Here is a 13,228-nt window from a genome sequence, read left to right as displayed (position 1 = left end):
AATTGTGGAGGTGAACAAAACTATTAAGGCGATTTTCAAAGGGGAATCAAGAAATGGTGGCCCTAGGGACAAAATTGTGGAAATTACCACTACCAAAAATGTGAAAAAACATCAAGATCAAGTGCTTACACATAATCATGATTGTTCCCACAGTGGTGGTGGACTTTGTGCTGCCTCTTCATCATGTTGTGGTGGTCACTCTGCTATAAATCATAATCTTGATTATAGATGTTGCCAATACGGTAATGCTACTAGTTTGGGTCCTTGTTGTTCACATGGTAGAAACTCATGTTATTACCACTGTCCATATGGTAATAGTTGTGCACATAACAGAAACTCAAGTTATAATTGTCATTGTCAATATGGTAATACTACTAGTTATGGTTCTTGCAATGCAAATAGCAACTCAGGGCCGATATGGTCAAATGATAGTATTCCTTCGGCTCCACCTTTGCCAGATGATTACAATTATAAGGCATCACCATCACCACCATCCTCGGCAAGGCCTCCCCCCTATTACAGTGTCTTAAGCGATGAGAATGTGAATAGCTGCACAATCCTTTGATTTGCGCATGTTTTATTTAATAAAAGAGAGTTATATGTAAATTTCTCTGTGTGTGTGAGAGAGAGAGAGAGAGAGTGTGTGTGTGTGTGTGTGTGTGAGAGAGAGAGAGAGAGAGAGAGAGAGAGAGAGAGAGAGAGAGAGAGAGAGAGAGAGAGTGTGGAGTAGTTCATGTATATAATTACTTTTGTGTAACTACCTAGTTTGTAATTTTGCTCCTTGTGTAAATATTCACTCTACATCTCCACCACTCCTTGTGTAACTAACAGTTGCTTTCCTTTTCTCTGTTTTTCCCCCTTCTTGTGTTTGCTCTAACAACGGTCACAGAACATTGATTTCCACAGAAACAATGTTAGTTTTTCTGCCAAACTTTTCAAGAGCATATAATTTTGGGCGTCATAGCTGTATGAACTTTGAGGCTAAATATGGAGATGATCAATATCTAAACATGAATAAGACCCTTTTTCTAGTTTCTAAACAACTAAAATTAGTGTGGGGCATGTCCATCTACCTAAGAACTCGGAGAAATGGAGACAAGAAACAAATGGGAGGAGCCAAGTCCATAATAGATGCTTCCCCAAAGTTAATCGTCTAGTTGAGATCTTCACTTACACCGTAGTAAAGCAAAGCCGACAAACGATCAGACTTCGGTAACATCTTCACACACTAGTTTGCTAGATTCTTAAGCTAAATGTTCGTATTCCAGTTTATATTTTTCCCATGGGCTACTGTACCACGTCTCTTATGTATAAATCACCTGGACCATGTTCTTAGTTCAATGTATATAGTAGTGGAACAACTTCCTTACATTTCGATTTTGTTGCATTTGGAGATTGTGTAAATGAAAAAAAAACGAGTTCTATAATTTTCGTAAGTAATATTTATACACGGAAAATAGGGACATAGAACCCATCTAACCTGTAGATCCAGCAAAGAGGGATCATCAGAGCCTTGCACAGCTGAAATAGCCATTTATATCAAGCTGGATACAAAAGCATCCTACATGGTCAGGTTGAAAGTGCTAATGGATGAAGAAAAACAATAAAGATAGTACATGAACGACGATTTACAAGCAATCAAGGTAAAAACGGTTAAGTTGGAACTTGGCAGGATTAAAAATTTGCATGCTTTAGCTTTAGCCAAGTACTCTAATGATACAAACAGGAGAGTATCGAGAAGCACATCCCTTATATTGGATTTCACCATCAGAGTGAATGTAGCTCTGCGCAAAAATTTGGAGAAGGTTGCTGCACGGGGACAGAGCCATCTTCATCCCGAGATTGTGTTAGTATGTCCTGTCCAAGACAGAAAAGGCAACTTGAGATCATCACTCCAACTGAGCAATCACAGAAAAATTAATGGCAAAAAAATATTGGCATGAAAGCTATCCTACAAAGAATATGTAATAATTATCTCTTAAAAGATGGAACAATGTATACCTATAAATTGCAAAAAGAATCTTGCTGCAGCTCAAAAATTAGTGGTAATTTCAAATCCTTGGGAAACTTGCAGCTTAAACCCAGACAAGTTAGACATGCGGGGCAGATGAATCATTGTTTAACCACTATGATGGAAAAATAAGCAATACCTGTGCTTGTAATAGCTGATTAGGTTGTTGATCTTGTGCCAATGAATATGCCTGTGGTTGGGACATCCGGTAATATGGTTCCTTCAGATCAAGTTTTCCGGATGATGTTTGGAGCACATCTCCAACAGTAGCTATTCAAATTGATCAATGATATGTTAGATTCTTGCAGAAATCTATCAGCAAATTCGACTTCATGGGACAAAGAGACCAACAAGATACGATACAAATGCGACAAACGACAACGATAAAGACCTACCAGACAATCTTAGATAAATTGTGTAACTTTGTGCCTTATGGGAAACCAGGCGAAGGCGGCCAGTTATCTCCTGTCCTGGCATGACATAAAGTGGCTGTGACAACACGCACCGAAGCTGATACCAGTGAGTTGTAGGTGCACCGGGAGCCGTGGTCAGCCACCTCGGTACAGTGCTGCAGAAAGAAATGATGCAATTTACTGCAAAATAGCAACAAGATCCACCGCCAAGGATGCAAGAATAACAAAAGTTTACCTTCCATTAAAAAGTACATCAAACCAGCAAGCCAGCCCATGAATTCTAGTGCTAGCAGAAGATGTAAATCTCAATGGGATGTCAATTTCATATAGATCTTCTTCCTGTAATATAAATGTAGAAAAAGATCATTTCACCCAGCAGTATATTTCAAGAACTTCTGGCCAGAGACTGGGTACAATGCAAGAATGTAGTTTGCTAAATGACCTGATTTTTCAACAAAAACCATTGCCTCATATATGAGTAATTCCACCACATATAATTTTTCCCTATCAAACCCGACTCCACAAATAGGAATTTGTTCATTTTAAGAGACAAGAAAGCATGTATATAGTGGATACTAATCCGCAAAAGTAGAAGGAACAGCTATTTTATGCATATTGCTTCCAATAACTTTGTATATCTGTTGGTTATGCTTTTCTTTTTTTGTGAAAAAATGTTTGTATTTTTATAGAAAACTGTCTTAGATTCCTTAACATTGAATTTGTAGGATGCTCTTTACTCGTCGAGAAAAACATATAGTAAAAGCCTATAGAATAAAGGATGTTTCTATCAACTCTGATCTACGAACAACCTACAGAATGAAATTTCTGATAATACCTTTATCGAAGTGAAGTTAATCACGTGAGATATTGCAGGAGCTACCAATAATCTCGGATCAAAAGCATCAACCACTGGCTGCAAAGAATATGAATATTCAAATTAAAGAAAGAATAAATTAGCTGTACTAACAATGTCTAAAGGGATGATGAGAAAACCAAGTATACCACAAACAGAGCCCTTCCTAATAATTAAAGCTACAAGTATTCCATCACAATTCTTTCCAGCTGATGAGAATATCTACTGCATCTTAAGTTATTACATTACTAATTATTGCATTTGAAAGAGTGTACAGTTATTTTATTCATGCAACTGGTATAGGACAGCTCGATCAAATTAAATTAGCCCCTTCTACCACACCTTGGTAATGAACTACAGCAATACCTCTCTCTAACACCTATTCTCAAGTTTAGGAAACTAAATACAAGACATTGGGGTGGGGGGAAGGGGTAGTTTCAGCACATACAACTGTGACTTTGACTATGAAATTCAACTTGGATGCTGAAAGATGCTTCTTAGTACAGTACATCAAATTAAGGGCCATCAAAGTCCATCAATGGTTAAGAAATTATTCGAGCATTACATCAAATTAAGGGCCATCAAAGTCCATCAATGGTTAAGAAATTATTCGAGCATAAACTTGTTTAGGTTCTCCCTTCTCTTTCTAAGAACTAAAAATTGTTCAACAATATAGGCATTTATGAAGAATTGTCTGAAATTCTGAAGGTTGAATTGTAAAATTTACAAGTTCAGCATAGACTGCACATTCACAAATTTAAGTAACCAAATAACATTAAGACCATGGACAACACGGGACTATGGAAGTAAACAACTACGACTGTTTTAAATGCTTACTAAGTCGAAGTGAATAATTCAGAGGCCGAGTTAATAAATTCCTAATATGTATGAGATTGACCTGAGAAAAGTATCCTTCATATGCAGATCTCTGCAAGGGTGTCAAATCAACCCCAAAATAGCCCTGTTGCTGCCAAAAAATAGCCTGTATGACAAAGTTAAACTAAAATTAAACTCTTTTCACAACGAAACTTAATATAATCACTAATGTAAGATTCATCCCTATAAATAAAATATAAGCCTTCAATTGATAATATTTTTAAACACTAACGCGAAAAAAAAAATTGGACATTGAGATCTTTGTAAAAGAAACTCCTCTTCATATAGCACCCACCATCCTCTTCCAGAGGGGGAGAGACCCAGTTTAGAAAGAAACTGTCATAGAGGAGATACACCCAGAGAGTAACAAGACAGTGATATGATCCAATGTACCTTGTTTGCAATTTCCATATACAAATATTCGTCACTGAATGGTGCCACGTGTATTCTACAAAAATAAAGAGAAACATCAGCTGGAATTTGGAAAATTAACTCATATAACAAACCACGGAGCAAAAGGAAAAACTGAAAAGGTTACATGCTAGTTTATGTATCACAAACTCAGGAGGGACTTGGGAGAAGTGCAAAATGTTTCTTTTAATAAAGAATTCGAAAGACATGTAAAAGCAATTGGAAAAGAAAGAATAAGGTTTTCAAGGAAGTTCGAAACACATGTAAAAGCAAATGTAAAACAAAGGATAAGGTCTTCTTTACAGAGATTGGATTTGGGAGAGGGGCAGCAGCTTGGTTAACTGAATGGTACGACTATAAAACATAAAAAGCAGTGGACAGCTGCATTGAAGCATATTCGTGGACACCAGACTGAGAATTAAGCTTGAAAGCTCGTCTCAAGTAAAAAAAAAAGGAGAATAAAGTAGACAACTTGAGCTTCCCACGTTTTGCAAGTCAATTTTAGTTATATCATTGTACCCGACCTCCTAAATGATACACAGAAGGAGCAAGCTGATAGCTTGAGCTGGAAAGAAAATAGTCTATGATACAAAAATCTATTAAAAGATAATGTGTCAAATGTCTGGTGGTAAAGAGGTAAAGCACCGGATTTGGGAAATAAGTGTAAGAAACAAAGAACCTCATAAGCAAACTATTAATCAAAAAAGAGAAAAAAGAACCTCATAACCAAACTATTAACTTCATAAATGATTTGACACGGAAAGACTCCTCAAAATTGACAGGAAAGAAAATTACCTTCCTACTGTAGGAAACATTTTTCCATTTGGAACTAGAAATCGATCTCTAGCAATCACATAAGACTCTAGCATTCTTTCATTAACTAACAAAGTACCTGCAAAGTAAATTCAACATATCACACCCAGCAGGTTTAAACCTGTTTCATTTGGATAATATAATCACAGGATTGTGGTTGGTTTGGATTCTGAGATAACATGCTTCGCCATATTTTCAAAGAGTACCTGAACTCTCGTCAGGAAAATATAAAGGAATGTTCTTTTATAACGAAAAATAAAAAAAAGGAAACTTAATAGCACTCATAATACAAACAAAGCAAAAGTATCCATGTATAAGAGACTTTCAAGCAGGTTTAAACCTGTTTCATTTGGATAATTTAATCACTGGATTGTGGTCAGTTTGGATTTTGAGATAACATGCCTGCCATATTTTTAAGGATTAAAACCTTGAACTCTCTTCCAGAAAATACAAAAAAGATGTTTTCTATAATGAAAAATGTAATAAGGAAACTTAATAACATTCATAATACAAGGAAAGCAAAGCGTTTATTGTCACCAACAGATATGTGATAGTCCCTTCTTTTTTTCTTTTTTCTTTTGGGTTGGGGGAGGGGAGGATGGGATGAGGGATGCTGGGCTAATATTTCACTAATATTTTACAGGAAATGGACAAGGCATCCTCTCCTCAAGTCGTATATAACTTTGGTAACAGATATTCCGATGATTAAGAAAATTAAGAAGTCTAAGTTTCACAAGAAAAAGCATGTAATTCAGAATACTAAATACAATCAATTGATGGGTAAAGGCTACAAAAAGAGCACTACTAACATGGAAGAGTTTCTAATTTCGAAAGGGCAAACTGCAAGAATATTTCGTTTCAGTTAGTTATCAAGTTCCGTTGCATGAATCTGCAGAAGCATAATACTATAAAGGACATCATTTCATAATCATTTCATATGCATCTGCTTTTTGTCGCTTGAAACTTTGAGCAAAATTTTGTTTCTCGAGCAAAGAAAAGGACTAGCATATATAAGAACAGTAGGCGAGAAAAGGACCAGCATATATAAGAACAGAAGGCGCTTAGAAACAGGGGTGCATCTCAGAAGAATTCAATGAAACAAATACTGAACAATGAGAACTCAAAAACGAATTTGGCTGCAGCCCAAAATGCAGTAGAAGTGTTAAATTCAGTTTTCAACAAGTAAACTAGCAACTTAACTTCTCCCTGATGTATGTGTTCATCTTCTTGAGAGTAGTAGAATTGTTTCCTTGCACATAGGCACAACTTAACTTCTCCCTGATCTTTTGTTTTCATAACATGTGCATAAGCAGTTATTGAAGATGTTGCTGTCGTGTTTTAGTATATTCTCCAGCTTTTAGTAGAGGCACTTGAAACATGTAATACCTACAGGCTTCTTAAATTCCTTTCTCAAATAATCAATCAAATATTTTATAAATATCCATACTAATGATCAGAAAGAATTTTAGCTGTCAACCAGGGGATTTACCACATTTTTTAGCAAAACACGCAGCATTGTCAAAGTATGTCCCCACATAGCTCTATCATATAAGCTTCATAATCCATCAAAATAGATAAGCTTACCCATTGGCTCAGAGATTAAGATATCGGCTTTCACAGGTAACTCTACTTCTTCAACCTTTCCTTTGATTACCTAATCATTCATTGAAAAGAGAAAACCGATAAACAAGGAGCAACCTTAGCAGCCAAGATACTGAAGGAATATATTGTAAAACTCTTTTGAAAGACACCAGAATGAGGAATGTATACTTACTGTAATTCTCTCACTCAACGATGGGTTTCCCGCAATAAGCTTTTTAGCATATTCGGCCATTTCAGATGCCTCTATGGCATAAACATGTTTTGCACCAGCCTGAGAGGGTTTTGTGGAAGGGGAGGAGAGACAGAAGAAAAAAATACAATGTACAAATATCAGTGGAAGTGGCTAAGCTATGGTTCATATCATTCAATGAAACCACATAAACCTCATTGGTACAAAAGAAAACCTGAGCTGCAAATAATGACAAAATACCACTACCAGCTCCAACATCAACCACCACACGACCAAGAAAGTCAGCACGGTTCTCAATTACAGCAGCGTAATAGGTTCCTGCAAGTTTCATATTTACCATTGTCAACCTTCCAATTATTGGATTTAGAATGTTGGGCTCCTTCTTAAGAAAATGTAAAAAGGCAACAGTTTGCAAAACATTCTAGGGAAAAGGAAGTGTGCAACCCTCTCATGAGACTACACGAGCCTCGGGAGATATAAGTACGCATTTGGGTATTATTTTTAAGTTGAAGCTGAAAAAAGAATATTTTCAGGAGAAGTTAAAAGAAGTTTGGACGTGCTGAAGTTGGTGCTTCAACATGAACTTCACTTGGAAAACAATTTGTGAAAGTTAAAGATTTGATAAACTATACTTGACTAACACCTTCAGATACTAATTCAACATTCTATGTGAATATCAATTGATATTTCACTTGAAACACAAAACGCCATGGCCAAGATACTATTCGCAAATAATAACTTCAGTATTTAAAATATTGAAGAAATTATTTCATGGCCAAACAGGCTTAAATAGCCCCAGGTCATGACACAGAAAAGACCAAAGTTCAGAACATTACCTGTCCTTACAAAATCCTGCAACATATTTTGCTGATGCAATAGTTGCCCGTAGTAATGAAAATACATTTTAGCAGAAGATGCCTCTATTTTGTCATCAAATTTACTTTTCGAAGTTGATACTACTCCATTTGGCAGAGGAGACCCTGAAAGGAAGACTTGCAGAAGTTACAATTATTTTTCTTCTCCTTTTCTGGATAAGTTTACAATTATTCGTGGCAGCATTGTTTATCATGTTTAGATCCAGAATTCCATTAGCCTAGTGCTGCTCGTGGAATGAATCATGAGTTCAAAATCTTAAGACTCATAGTGCGGTATTTAGCTCCACAGAGTAGCTGAAACATCCAGACAAAAGTAAAAAATAAAAAATACGTTCTTAGATGCAGCAATCTAAAAGCTCATTCATGCATCAAAACGGGCAACTAACACACTACATTCTAAGTTTTTGACAAGAAATGTATCGCTTTCTTTATCAGTAAGACATTCCTGTTCTGTATATTTCAAAATTCAAAACTAAGAAAGGATAAACATTGATTACACGTAAAAAAAAATAGGTATATGCAGATTCCCTAACTTCCTATTAACCAAAAGAGACCCACTATTTAACTTTTTCGGGTAAAAGTAATGGCTCACAACTAATGTCATCGAGTGGGACAAATTTAGGGAAAGCGATACCCTAATTCAAGAAAATATCAATAATGGGTGGACTATCAATACTAAGATCATGTGGGTAATAGACAATGATGATAGCACTAATGCTAACAAATTAAATGGCTTACAATGCCTCTGATAAAATGTCAAAAAAGTGACTAATAGACTATCTAATTCATTCAATACATCTAAATTTTCAATAATATCTCAATAACATCTTCATTCTGCTAACAAGTGACCTCGTATAGCGTAAAAGAAATTTCAAAATTACAAAAACTTATTTTCGTCTGGAAAAAAATAAAAAGCAACAGAAAAGATGAAACCACAGTTATAAATGAAGAGCAGTTAAAGCATAAATTCTTTCAACAACAGTTCAATAGTAAGTTGGTCAAACATTTCTTTTTTAAATAACACCTCAATAGTAAGTTGGTCAAATGTTCATAACTTAGTATCCACAATCAAAGCTTATCATACAGAAAATAAGAATGCAATTAAAGCTTATCACATAGAAATTGATAAGGTAATTAGAAAAAAATCTCCTTCTAAAGCTCACTCACTAACTATCCTTGAAGTACTCAATATATATCTTACTCCACATTTATCAAGAACCAAAACTGCATCAGGTATCAGATAGTACTTTAACCACCCAAAAAAAGCAGAGAGAGAGTCATTACTAGCATCTCAGTCAGAATCAAGAACAATTGGAGCAAATAATGAAAAGAGTGTGATTGTACTCCACAAGATGTACCGACTAACTTTTAGAGTAATAACAGACATGTCAAAACAGACCTTGAACAACCACTTCTGTCTTCCATTGCTCAAATGCACAATGGAAGGCCCTACTTTCCTCCTCGTTTTTAAATTGAATGGAGATTCCCCTGGAATAGGCTTTCTGATTCAAAATACCAAAGTCAATGCCACAGGACATTAATATGACGGCAACAAACTACACAAATTTAAATCCAATGAAAATATAAATGGGTTGCACCTTTAACTTTCCCCATAAATAACAATAAAATACACACATACATTTACATACTGACACTTGTTTTCAATATGAAGATTGACATCAATATTATGATTGACGCAAGTGTGCGCTATTTCATGTTTCCAGCTATACGCAGAGTTGGACTTAAAGGAGCATGAAGCTGGTAAACCTTTAGCGGACAATCTATTAATACTACTCCAATCATGTAGCTAATATTTATGCCAATCAACCAAGAAACTAGTGCGAACAGGTATCTCTAGTCTCTAGAAATACATATGCAGCATTCAACAATGAAAATTGTCATATCCGTAAATGGTATAATATCTCCAGAAATCCTCCTCGCGTGAACAGGATTTAAAAGCATTCTAGATTAGTAGCAGCTTGAAGACAACTAGTCTGTCCAAACATCAATATTGTATGCTATCAACAGGTACCTCCTTATTGGCTTCAGAAGCTTCAGATATGCACAGAGACTCTGCAGGTCCTAGCTTGAATAACTGGAAATACAAAAGCAGAATCAAAAGTAAGATACTGCCCCTATTCAAGCACAGGCAGCAGATAAGTTCCCGAGGAAAATCAGTAAAAATATCATCTTTTCTGTCTTCTCCTCCATTTGTTCAATTTTCTGCCAAGCCAATACCACAGATAAACACATGTAATCACATGTCATTCTCTTTTGTTGCTAGAGAACATGAGAGAAAATGTTACATGATAGCCGGTGGCTCTCCGCCACTATTACTAAAAGAGGTTCAACTGAATCCCCTCCGCCGGAAAATTGTGCTCTGTATATAGGTGAAATTTAATTTTTTATGTGTATATATTATTTGTTGAATTTCCTAAACATAAAAGAGCACTTTGTTTTACTCCCCTTGATGAAATTCCTGCCTCCACCACTAACAAAGAAACTAACCAAAAATGCAAGCACTCTCACATGTAACTAACTAGATATGGATTGAGAGTAGTAAATATTTATTCACGCCCGGTGCTTACACTAATAAAGTTAAATTGTTTGGTTTGGTGTAAACACCGGGGGCGAGTAAGTATTTACCAAGTACTCCTGCATCCATTGCGAGTACATAAGTGTGGACTTAGAACAAATATAAATTTAATATAAAAGCAACTTCAACTATTTATAGTACAGTGGGTCCAACTATGCAACTAAAAACTAAATTCACATTTGATAAGTAAAAGAAAAATGCATAAAACATGAAAACCAAAATGCTACCAAATTAATCATAATTTCTAACTATCTCATAACACGCGAATTTCAGTTTACACATGAAAATAAGATTTTATATATGTAAATTTAAATACATGCCTGTGAAATTCGAAGATCGAACGCAATGTCGGCACTTGTTTCAGACTCCTGACCAAATCGGAGCTTCGAAAATCCAGAACCCGACCCGAACCGAGCACAAACCGGTTCAGATTTACAAAACGAAGTATCTGATGAAGAAGCTGAAACCTCCGCAATCGATAAAATCTCAAATTGACTCTCTTTCTGCTTAGAAACCTCCATTAACGCCAAAATTTCAAATTATTGTCTAATTATGAATTATATTATGATTATATTGTTCATAGGAAAAGTAAAGTAGGGTTTTTCTGAGTGGAGAGTGTGAAAGCTGTTGGAGTGGGAAGTGAAGTGGAGTGTTAAAAGAGGCGCTAATGAGATTCTGCTTCTTTATATATGGAGTGGAGGAGAGTGAAAGTATATAAAGGTTTTTGATGATTCAGTGTGGACGGTGACAGGGGGAATATTGTACAACTGGTGATCTTTGAATAATTATTGAGACGTTTGATTTGACTTCTAGTAGGACCCTTTCATAAGACTGGTGTTTTAACTCTTCATTTAATTTAAATAAATAAATAAAGCCTAGTCGTTTTGATGGAAAGTACTTCTATTTTCAAGTATAATATTGGCATAAAATTTACTACTAGCTGTACGGTATTTGGTTATCTTTTCTTATAGATTTAGTATTACCTGATTATTATGTAGGAATATATATTACTTTTTTTTTTAAATGTTAGACTAGGTAATTTAAAAATAATAAATATTATTAAATAATATAATTGAGTTACAAAATAAAAATTTAAAAAGTGTATGTTCTTGAAAAATAAATAATGTTAATGAAATATAGATAGATAAAGAAAATAGTCTTGATTTTGAATACGAATTTCATAATCAATTTGAATAAGAAAAATATTGTCCATCATTGATTTTATCAAAATTTTAAATGTCACGACTCTAATTTGTTCAAAGCTCGCTATAAACTAACATCTAAACATTAGTAGAATTAATGAGATAATCTTAATTACTTTTCCTCGCCTAATAATTATACAAAGCTTTTTAAATATATTTTTATATTAATTGTGATTAATGAACTATTATAGTCATTCAATCTTTGAGCTTTGTCACCTATCTCTTAATCAAACTTTTAAGAATAGATTATATCTCCGTATTCAAATATCTTGCCTTTGACCAAAATCTTATAGCATTTTTTTCTCTTACTATTAAATATCCCCTCAGGTACTTCTTCATATCAAAGTTCCAAAAGATATGTTCCTTTTTCTTCTCCTTCCAAAAAAAAATACAAATTCTCTTTTGTGTTTTTGGTTATTAACTAATATTGTAAGAAATTTTAAATTGTTAACGCTAATGACAGTAACATCTAAAAAGAGATTTATATATCGTATATATTTACAAAAAAAAAAAATGGCACAGATCCTAAGAACCTAAAATATCATCAAATGTACAAGGAGTGCCGACTGATATATCAATTTTAGTAACAATTATTCCTTACTTATTTTTGTGTAAACGTTCTCATTTGAAGTATTATTGTTCATCATTATATCCAAATTCATTTATCTCATTTGAATTGGCAATATAGTACTTTTGATTGGATTTATCATTCGAAACATGAGATAATATACCTTAACATTTCTGTTCTTTAATTCAAAAAAATATTGTTAAAATAGGCTGCAAGTTGGTTCATTTGTATTTAATATTCATGATTGTTATAGCAATATTTTTTTTGTTAATTTTAAAGTTATAAATATTAAAAAATAACTAAATGACAAAATTATATTTAATGTGTATGATATAATATACATGCCATCCATCATTAATATTTAACTTACACCTTAAGACTTTGTGCGCTTGTGAAATATTCAAATTAACAATACTCAAGATGGTTCAAACAAAATCGGAAAAAATGGAATTGACATGTTTGATGATTCTTACGTGGTTAGTACTACAAAATTTCCAACGTGTTAAAAACTTGGAAACATTAAAGGAAAATACTTACACAATTTAAATATGGAAAAAATTTATATAAGTAAAATAAAACTTAATTTTAGATTCCTTAATATTAAGAATTTCTATCTAGTTCAAATAAGAAAAAATTTAATAAATAAAAATTAGTAAATTTAATAAATAAAAATTAATTAAAGTCCTAAATATTAGGAATATAAGTAAATTACAATTACAAATTTGTCTAATTTGAAATCTATTTTTAAAGGGCAAAAAAGGCGAATGACATTTCGCTAAGGGCTTTCGTGCTTTTAATATAGTATATTAGTCTTATGA

At 34.0% G+C, this 13,228-nt stretch overlaps 1 protein-coding gene across 4 annotated transcripts; it reads right to left on the bottom strand.

Annotated features, from left to right (window-relative positions):
• Window positions 1–1,489: 1,489 nt before the first annotated feature.
• On the bottom strand, window positions 1,490–11,327 carry LOC107771571 (putative histone-arginine methyltransferase 1.3). 4 transcript variants are annotated; one of them, XM_016590977.2, is made up of 16 exons: window positions 10,961–11,327; window positions 10,077–10,139; window positions 9,444–9,546; window positions 8,006–8,149; window positions 7,384–7,487; window positions 7,152–7,250; window positions 6,962–7,031; window positions 5,360–5,456; window positions 4,547–4,601; window positions 4,176–4,259; window positions 3,260–3,337; window positions 2,660–2,763; window positions 2,407–2,579; window positions 2,151–2,281; window positions 2,002–2,074; window positions 1,490–1,857 (listed from the first exon to the last, which is right to left on the bottom strand). In XM_016590977.2, exons 1-15 carry the CDS (start codon window positions 11,159–11,161, stop codon window positions 2,033–2,035), a joined length of 1,548 nt encoding a protein of 515 aa, XP_016446463.1. In that variant the 5' UTR covers window positions 11,162–11,327; the 3' UTR covers window positions 1,490–1,857; window positions 2,002–2,032. The 4 variants fall into 4 exon arrangements, with proteins under 4 accessions (XP_016446463.1, XP_016446462.1, XP_016446461.1 ...); XM_016590976.2 differs by having other exon boundaries at window positions 2,002–2,067; XM_016590978.2 differs by having other exon boundaries at window positions 1,720–1,857; window positions 2,002–2,025.
• Between the last annotated feature and the right edge of the window lie 1,901 nt (window positions 11,328–13,228).

The sequence above is a fragment of the Nicotiana tabacum genome, chromosome 13 (assembly GCF_000715075.1).
Source record: "Nicotiana tabacum cultivar K326 chromosome 13, ASM71507v2, whole genome shotgun sequence".
NCBI lineage: Eukaryota > Viridiplantae > Streptophyta > Magnoliopsida > Solanales > Solanaceae > Nicotiana > Nicotiana tabacum.
This window is presented reverse-complemented; position numbering and strand designations above follow the sequence as displayed.